Source organism: Triticum urartu, chromosome 6A, assembly GCF_056163025.1.
Source record: "Triticum urartu cultivar PI428250 chromosome 6A, HENAU_Tu73, whole genome shotgun sequence".
NCBI lineage: Eukaryota > Viridiplantae > Streptophyta > Magnoliopsida > Poales > Poaceae > Triticum > Triticum urartu.
In genome coordinates, this window is record NC_141878.1 from 493,318,223 (window position 1) to 493,327,615 (window position 9,393).

At 46.0% G+C, this 9,393-nt stretch overlaps 1 protein-coding gene across 2 annotated transcripts; it reads left to right on the forward strand.

Moving 5' to 3' along the window:
• The first annotated feature begins 6,276 nt into the window (after nt 1–6,276).
• Nucleotides 6,277–8,317, forward strand: LOC125512426 (1-aminocyclopropane-1-carboxylate oxidase homolog 4). 2 transcript variants are annotated; one of them, XM_087526967.1, is made up of 3 exons: nt 6,277–7,194; nt 7,288–7,394; nt 7,727–7,862. In XM_087526967.1, exons 1-2 carry the CDS (start codon nt 6,361–6,363, stop codon nt 7,387–7,389), a joined length of 936 nt encoding a protein of 311 aa, XP_087383093.1. In that variant the 5' UTR covers nt 6,277–6,360; the 3' UTR covers nt 7,390–7,394; nt 7,727–7,862. The 2 variants fall into 2 exon arrangements, with proteins under 2 accessions (XP_087383093.1, XP_048533476.1); XM_048677519.2 differs by lacking the exon at nt 7,288–7,394 and having other exon boundaries at nt 6,284–7,194; nt 7,727–8,317.
• Nucleotides 8,318–9,393: the final 1,076 nt, after the last annotated feature.

The window sequence follows — 9,393 nt, forward strand, 5'->3', positions numbered from 1 at the left end:
TCATTGATTTTTTATTGAATCTCTTGAAGTTTCTTTGTTGTATAATTAAGTAGCTATGTATGCTCCCCGATCTATTTCTTGTATTTGGCCAAGATTGATGGGTAGTTCATCAGAGGGAGTGGTGCATAATAGTGGGTTCAATCTTGTGGTGATTCATCATCCCAGTCGCAAAAACAAAACAAACACGTATTGTATTGTTGCCACTAAGGATAAAATGATAGTTTGCTTATCACACATGGATGATAGTTTTACTGTCTACATTATGTCGTCATGCTTATTGCAATGCTCCATTGTCATAAATTAATACTTTGAGATGCATTATAGATATCGGTCTTGTCGTGGAGTATTAGTTGTACATGTAGTTGGATAACAATCTACATATCACAGACACAATGCCTACATGATATTGTACGATGAATGATCATAGTCATAACCATAAATTACAATTTAATCGTTGCTCAACTGTAATTTGTTCACCACACCACACTTGTATGCATGGGGAGATGCCACTAGTGAACCTATGGACCCGGGGGTCTATTTTCTTTACTGAAAACATCACCAAAAATATTATTCTTTGTTGTATTGTTTTGTTTATTTTACCTATCTAGACATTTCCACCATACCATGCAATTTAATCTTGTAATTAGCAAGATAAGAAGCTTGACAACCTTCTTGAAGTGTTAGGAGGAAAGTTTGTATTGTGTTCTGTGTGGAGGTACCCGTGACTTTGTATACTGGAAGAACACCTTCTGATTCAATAAACCTTGTTTCTCTACTGAGAGAAATACTTATTGCTAGGTTACTTCACCCTTATACTTGAGATTTACCCAACTACTCTTACAAGAGAGCAAGCATGCATCATGGTCATGATTATGCAAATCTGCCTCAAAGTTTGTGAGAAAAGCCACTTAACTCTTGATTGTTTCTTTGCCGAGATTATAAACACAATCATCTCTGAAGAACCAACAACGCCACAACAACAAAAGGATGCGTGATCGAGTTTTAGAGTTACATGTGTCCAATAAATCTTAAGCCAATCTTCTTCTATGTTGCGGAATTTATCTTCCCACGACGATAATCATGAAATTCTAACTTCATGTCTTAGTGTTATACTTTTTGCACAAACATTATGGCATTATACTCATCCTCTTCATCACATCCACAAAGATTGAAAATAGTATCAAGTATCAATTTCTAAGGTCCGTTTCCATTTGTTCTTCTTTGTCGCCAATGTACTAGTGGACAGTCTCTAGCCAAATATTCTAATACACCCTGGAACTTTTGCCTTCCAAATACTACGACCATCAACATCATTTGTAGGAAGGAGACACCGTGGGTCAATTTGTCTTTGGATATTAGGAACCAATCTATATGCACTTCTGACCATAAATATGCATCACCTCTCAAAATGCCAAGACAAACATTCCTCGATCTCCGAAGACGACAACTTGATATTGCATATTGCATTATAACATCAAAAGAATCACCTTCAAATTTACGCATCACTTTCTAGGCGAGCGCTGAGGCCATCAGGATTTTCACTTATGCTACCATGTGGACCTTTCTCTTCTGGCATGCTTAGTTTTTTCTACTTTAAGCGACTGCATGCATGTGTACTGCAGGTGTATGGTGAGTGGGCCTATTGGTGGACTGCATGGCAGTCATAACAGGTGTGGGCACGCTGAGGAGGTGAGCGATGTATTGATCCTGATTGTTTTGGATGGTGGGTCGGTTCGCTTGAGTGTGTGACCACTGTGGGTTCCTTTTGGGTGGCAATTCTGTATGTGTGTACCCGTGATGTGTTCCACCCCTTTGAAGTGGGACTGGTGCGGTATGGGCCACCGTTCAGTGGTTCATTGATTTGGGTTATATATGTCATTATGACTTTGATTGTTCATGCGATGGGCTTCAACTGCGTTCTCCTTCGGTGGGAGGAGGTTTTTTCTCCATTAGCCTGTTCTTGCTGATGTTTCGCTGACCTCCTTTCTTCTTTGGGACACGCTGGGCGGTCAATTGCTGCCTAGTCGATGCCCTTGTGCGCCTGGTTACTGTATTCCTAGTGGGTGTCAGCGGTGGTGGCAGTTTGGTGTCGGTGGGCATTGTCGTCGTTGTTTGCTGGCTGCTTTCTTCTGCTTCCTCATGTTCTTCGGTGTGTGTTGCTTGCATGTGGTTGTATTTGATGGGGAGATTCTGAGATAGGGGGTTTGTCAGATTTTTTTGCCATGGTAATGTGCTTGCTATGGGAGTGGGCGGTCCTTCTTTCTAATAGATTTTGCCAATTTTGTATTTTTTTACAGTGAGTAGGTGCGTGGACACTCAGGCATGAGTGGACATGGCGTATATTGGGATGATTGTTGTTGCTGCCTTGTGGGTCCAGTCTTCGCAGGGGTTCCTTCGCCTGTTCTGAGTATTGTTATTTTTTTGCCCGATCGTGATTTATTTTGTAGTTCATTTTTCTGTGATGTTCATGTTTTTAGGCATGGTTGTTAGGTTGTGATGGCTGAAAAGATGGGCAACCATGTTGGGCTGTTAGAAAACTGCATGGGATTGGTGTTGGCGTGTGTGTTTTGCATGCTTGGTGCTACATGGATTCTTCTTCCTAGATAAAGTCACCAGCTATCTCCTCATCCATAACATAGCCCTCAGGTATCTTAGGCAATTCAAATCTAGGAGAGCTAGGTCTAATAGGTGTATTATAATTCTCAGTTTCAAAGACTTCATCAGTTTTAGTAATTTCATCAGTTTCAACATTCTAATTGTCTTTAGCTCTAGCAAGTTGTTCATCAAGAAATTCACCTAGTGGAACATTATCATCAAGCAAGGTACTAGCATCATTCATAGTAGAAGCAACATCATCAATAACTTGCGACATATCAGGATTAATAGCATGTGGTGGCGTTGCAAGTCTATTCAGAACAGAAGGTGAATCTAGTGCAAAGCTAGATGGCAATTCCTTACCCCCCTCGTATTAGAGGGGACGATCTTGGTTCTTGGATCTTTCAGATTCTTCAAAGTGATCAATAAATATAAATCCCAAGTGACTCAACAAATATAGCTGTGCTCCCCGGCAACGGCGCTAGAAAAAGGTCTTGATAACCCACAAGTATAGGGGATCACAATAGTTTTCGAGGGTAGAGTATTCAATCCAAATTTATTGATCCGACACAAGGGGAGCCAAAGAATATTTGCAAGTATTAGCAGTTGAGTTGTCAATTCAACCACACCTGGAGATTTAATATCTGCAGCAAAGTGATGAGTAGCACAGTAATATGATAGCTCTGATAGCAGTGGTAACAATAACAATGGTAATGGTAACATCAGTAACAGTTTTGTAGTAGTCGTAACAGTAACAATAATAATAGTAACTTAGCAAGAGCAATATGTGGAAAACTCGTAGGCATTGGATAGCAATAGTAACTTAGCAAGAGCAATATGCGGAAAACTCGTAGGCATTGGATCGGTGAGTTTGTTGGATTATATTCATCATATAATAGTCATAACCTAGAGCGACACAGAACTAGCTCCAGTTCATAAATATAATGTAGGCATGTATTCCGTAAATAGTCATACGTGCTTATGGAAAAGAACTTGTATGACATCTTTTGTCCTACCCTCCCGTGGCAGCGGGGTCCATAAGGAAAGTAAGGGATATTATGGCCCCCTTTTAATAGAGAACGAGACAAAGCATTAACACATAGTAAATACATGAACTCCTCAAACTACGGTCATCACCGGAAAGTATCCCAATTACTGTCACCATGGGGTTTACGGATCATAACACGTAATAGGTGCATATGGCTTGCAAGATCAGATCTAGAAAATAGATATAATGATGAAAATATAAACGGTTCAGATATGAAATCATGGCACTCGGGCCCTAGTGACAACTGACAAGCATTAAGCATAGCAAAGTCATAGCAATATGAATCTCAAAGCATAGTGGATACTAGGGATCAAGCCCTAACAAAACTAACTCGATTACATGATGAATCTCATCCAACTCCTCACCGACCAGCGATCCTAAGAAGTAATTACTCACTCCCGGTGGGGAGCATCATGGAATTGGTGATGAAGGAGGGTTGGTGATGACGTAGACCGAAGATTCCCCTCTTCGGAGCCCCAAACGGGCTCTAGATCCGGCCACCGATGAAGAACAGGAGGTGGCGATGGCTCCGAATCATAAAGCGCGATGAAACTTCCTCCCCTATTTGTTCTGGAAAAATAGGATTTTATAGAGTTGGAGTTAGAATCAGCGGAGCACCGAGGGCCCCACAACCCACCAGGGCACCCTAGAGGGGGTGGGCGCGCCCTGGTGTCTTGTGGGCATCTGCCCCCAGTGGGTCTTGGCTCCATAATTTATTTTATATTCCAAAATAATCCTCCAAAAAGTCTCATCCAAATCTGAAACTTTTATAACTGCACAAAAACAACACCACGGTAGTTCTGCTGAAAACTGCGTCAGTCCGGGTTAGTTTCATTCAAATCATGCAAATTAGAGTCCAAAATAAGAACAAAAGCGTTAGGAAAAGTTGATACGACGGAGATGTATCATTCCTCCCCTCTGAAGTGGGACTGGTGTGGTATGGGCCCGCCAATCGGTGGTTCGTGGATTTGGGGTATGTTTGCCGTTATGACTTTGACTGTTCGTGGAATGGGCTTCAACTGCGTTCTCCTTCAATGGGAGGAGGGTTTGTCGCCATTAGCCCATGCATGCCGATGTTCCGCTGACCTCCTTTCTTCTTTGGGACACGCTGGGTGGTCGATTGCTGCTTGGTTGGTGCCCCCGTGCGTCTGGTTGCTGTTGTCGTGGTGGGTTTGGCCGTCCGCGGCGGCGGCGGACATGGTCATCGTTGGTCGCCCGCTGCTTTCTTCTGCTGCCTCTTGTTCTTCAGTGTCTGTTGCTTGCATGTGGTCATATTTAATGGTGAGATTATGAGATAGGGGTTTGTCTGATTTATTTTGCCATGGTAATGTGCTTGCTATGGGAGCGGGCAGTCCTTCTTTCTGATAGATTTTGCTAACTCTGTCTTTTTTACAGCGAGTTGGTGCGTGGACACTCAGGCCTAAGTGGATATGGTATATATTAGGATGATTGTTGTTGCTGCCTTGTGGGTTCAGTCTTCGTAGGTGTTCCTTCCTTTATTCTGAGTATTGTTATTTTTTCACCTGATTGTGCTTTATTTTGTAGTTCATTTTTCCTGTGATGTTCATGTTTTAGGCATGGTTTTTGGGTTGTGATGGTTGAAAAGATGGGCAACCACGTCCAGCTGTCAGAAAACTGCACGGGATTGGTGCTGGCGTGTGTTTTTGCATGCTTGGTGCTGCGGGGATTCTTCTTCCTATATAATGTTGTTACAATTCATGCTTTGCTGGTGGTCCCTAATCGGCTTGATGGTATATGTTTCACTGATTTTGTTCCCAACCTATTCATGGTAGATATGCACATTGGGTTGGATTGATCACACGTTGCTTATTGGCGATCCATTTCCACCTATGCATCATCTGTTTGTGGAACCGTTCTTCCTGCGTCATTGGTTTTTTTAAGCGATTCATACGTCATTCATTGGTATTTTTGGATTTACTGCCATGACTCTTCCTATTGGGTTCGTCCGTACTTTCTTCTCACGGGTCAAGCCTGCCTAAAATCGCTTACAAATTAGGCGGCGAGAAGGCGTGGCGGAGCACGCCGTCCCTTCTAGTAGAAGTAAATTAGTGTTCCGTTCTCACTTACGTGGTTCCATTAGTTGGTTGACCCACCGAAGTCTAGACCTCTTGATGAAATTTGCTCATTTGAGCCCCTCTTTCCTCAGGATCCATCGGTCTCTCTGGATTTGGATACCATTTCCGAATTTCGATCTTCTTCATCAATTGATGAAGTTATTTAGGGGTTCTTTGCATTTTTTGGTTTGCAATTATCCATTGGTCTACTTGGTTTTGGATAACTTTTACCATTTCCGATCCTCTTCATTAGTTGACGAAGTTTTTCTTATGGGTTCTTTGCATTGTTTGGTTTGCAATTATCCATTGTCTCCTTGGTTTTGGATATTTTTACCATTTTCGATCCTCTTCGCTAGTTGATGAAGTTTTTTAAGGGGTTCTTTGCATTGTTTAGTTTGCAGTTGCATCAGAAGGCCGTCGAATTTTAAAAAAAAAATTGGAGAAAAGAAGGCCGTAAGTGGATAGTCTCTGTTTGGTCTCTGGCCCATCTGGCTGCCATAATTTGGTCTGGCCCAATTCGTGTCGCTGGTCAAACTCTAGGGGCACGTCAGCTTCAGGGCACGTCAAAGGAGCTTGATCCCGCTTCTCGCCTCCATCATCTCCGCTCGTCAAACTCAACGGGACGCACGCAACGCGACGACCATGGCCGCAGCCTCCACGAAGTCCGACCGCGCGGCCCTCCTCAAGGCCTTCGACGAGGCCCGCACCGGCGTCCGCGGCCTCGTCGAGTCCGGCGTCTCCACCGTCCCCGACCTCTTCGTCCACACCAACCCCTATGCCTCAGTCCCGCTTGCTCCCCCGGGCGTCTCCATCCCCGTCGTTGACCTTTCCCTCCCCGCGCACGTCGCTGCCGCCGCCGCCGCGGCGGCCGCCCGCGACTGGGGCTTCTTCCACCTCGTCAACCACGAGGTCCTTGTCCCCTCCGGCCACCCCGCGAGGGCCCTCGCCGCGGTGCGCGCCTTCAACGAGCTCCCCGCCCCCGAGCGCGCGGCGCACTACGGCCGGGCCTTGTCGGGCGGGGTTAGCTACTCCTCGAACGTCGACCTGTTCCTGTCCCCCGCGGCGAGCTGGCGCGACACCGTCCAGGTGTTGTTCGGGCCTACGCCGCCCAACGCCGAACGCATACCGTCGGTGTGCCGCTCTGAAGTCATCGAGTGGGAAGCGCACGCCGCCGCGGTGGCCCGCGCCGTGATGGCGCTGCTCTCACAGGGGCTCGGGCTCGGGGATGCGGCGCTGGAGGAGACCTCGTGCCTGGAAGGGAAGCTCATGGTCTGCCATTACTACCCGGTGTGCCCCGAGCCTGAGCGCACCATGGGCTTAGTCCCGCACACCGACCCCGGCGTGCTCACCGTCCTTGAGCAGGATGGCGTTGGTGGTTTGCAGGTGAAGCACACGAATGGGGACGGGGAGAGCTTCTGGGTGGACGTGAGGCCTGCACCGGGCGCGCTTGTGATCAATGTCGGGGACCTCTTGCAGGTATAATGTCGAGGGATTCGGTAACAACTTTGTTCAGTTACATTTGAATTATCTAAAGCACGCACGCTACCAATTCAGCTCAATCTGATTTAGGGACAGGAGGACAAATACTTGGGAGTGCGCATCTCTTATGAAAACTGGAAAGGCGATGGTTTGAATTTCAGAAATGCTAAAAATCTGACGTTGAAATTTTAGCCATGGTAAATCGAACGTTTTTTATGGCAATTTATGTTGACGTGAGGATGGTAATTTGAACCCATTGCTTGAATTTTGTTACTTTCTTCTTCTCATGTAAATTGACGCTCAAACAGATGTATCTAGACGTACGGAGGGAGTACTTTACAGCTCAACGCGATTCAACTCAACATTTCACTTGAGTTGGATATGATGTCTTATTAGTGGTAGATAGTAAGCGGGAATAGTCAATGGATTATTGCTTTCAGGATCACATTAATAATGGATTTGTACCAGTTTCATAATGTCATCACTGCATCTAATCTGTTTATTGATTATTACACCATTCTTTCATCAGATAATGTCAAATGATAAGTACAAGAGCGTCGAACACAGGGTGGTGATGAATTCGGGTGAAGAAGCTAGAGTTTCACTTGCTGTCTTTTTCAATCCTGGAAAGCGAGGGGAATCAGTTTTGTATGGGCCATTGCCAGAGCTGGTTTCTACAGAAAACCCACCAAAGTACAGGCGTTTCGCGATGCCTGAGTTTTTGGGGGCCTTCTTCAAACGAGACCTTGCTAGCAAAGCTCTACTTGAGCACTTCAAACTGTGAGATGAATCAAACGCCACCAAACAATGTTTAAGCTTGTGTACGTGTAAGTTTTACAGTATGTAGCCATCCCAGTGCCAGTGATGTTCTGTGAGATTGCGGTACAATTATTCTACCTTACACAGTGCATGCTTCTATCTGTTTCATTGTTTCTCCATAGTCGTACATCCCAAATTAAATGCTAGTTTTATTTTTCATTGTGTAAGCATCACATGTTTCAGGCATGTAATTATCAAATGGACCAAAATGTACACTGTATGTTGTATATTCTTTCTGCAGCTACCATCACTGGACCAACTGGCCTGAGAAAGTTTGCTATACATATTTTTGTATCTGTCATCCCTAAAAGAGCAAAAGATAACTCGGCATCTTGACGCACATGTTAATTTCTACAGTAGTTACTACTCCCTCCATTCTGAATTACTTGTCGCAGAAATGGATGTATCTAGCTGTATTTTAGTTCTAGATACATCCATTTCTGCGACGACTAATTTGGAACGGAGTGAGTACTTACTATACTAGTTGCTGGATTAGTAAAACCGTCATGGACCACTACCGAACCAACAAGAAAAAACAACCTCGGCGCGGCGGAATGGTCTCGGCATATGAGGCCAACTCCATCGCATGATCTCAAACGGACGTCTGGCTTGGCCGGATTTTGTCCCTTAGGAGCAGCAATGGGTTCACCCATGTCCGCATCTATTTGTTGGGTCATGGGTGCGCCCAACGCGCGGCCGCACCTCAAATCATGTCCGGGGTGGACGTGATTAAAAAAACAGAAAAACTTAAATAAAATGCTTAAAAAGTAAATAAAAGTAGATAAAAAAACTTAAAACAAAATTTAGGGGTCACGGCCACAAAACGGCCCAGTTTCACGGTTCACTTAAACGGCCCAGTGCCATAATTTACATAAAAACAAAATAAAAAAACGCTGCTCGCGCTCTCCTGCCGTGCGCGTCGATGCCGTGGCCGTGGCCGTCTTCAGTGGCAACCGGTGTCATCGTCGTCGCTGACGAGGTCGACGTAGTCCGATGGCGTCCACAGGTGGGCCGGCGGTCCGTGGTGCACGGGGGCGGCGTGGTGGAAGGTGGCAGGTGCCTGCACCACCTCCTCACGCGGCGAGGCGTCCCGCTGCGGTGACCGCGGCGGCATGGGGCACCAGTCCACTCCCCCCCACGGCGGCCGCCATCTCCGGAGCCATGCACGACCAGCTCTAGTGCTGGCCCACCAGGCCAGGGTGAAACGCGGCCACCGGCGGCTCCTCCATCACCTCCTCCTTCGCCACCATCTCCAGCTCGGGGATGGCGACGTCGCCGGCCGCGGAGAGGGCCATCATCTCCTTGATGCCCTCCCATTGGCGCTCATCGTGCGTGCGCATGGAGTCCTCCATGACACGCGCCATGAGACGGGCCTCC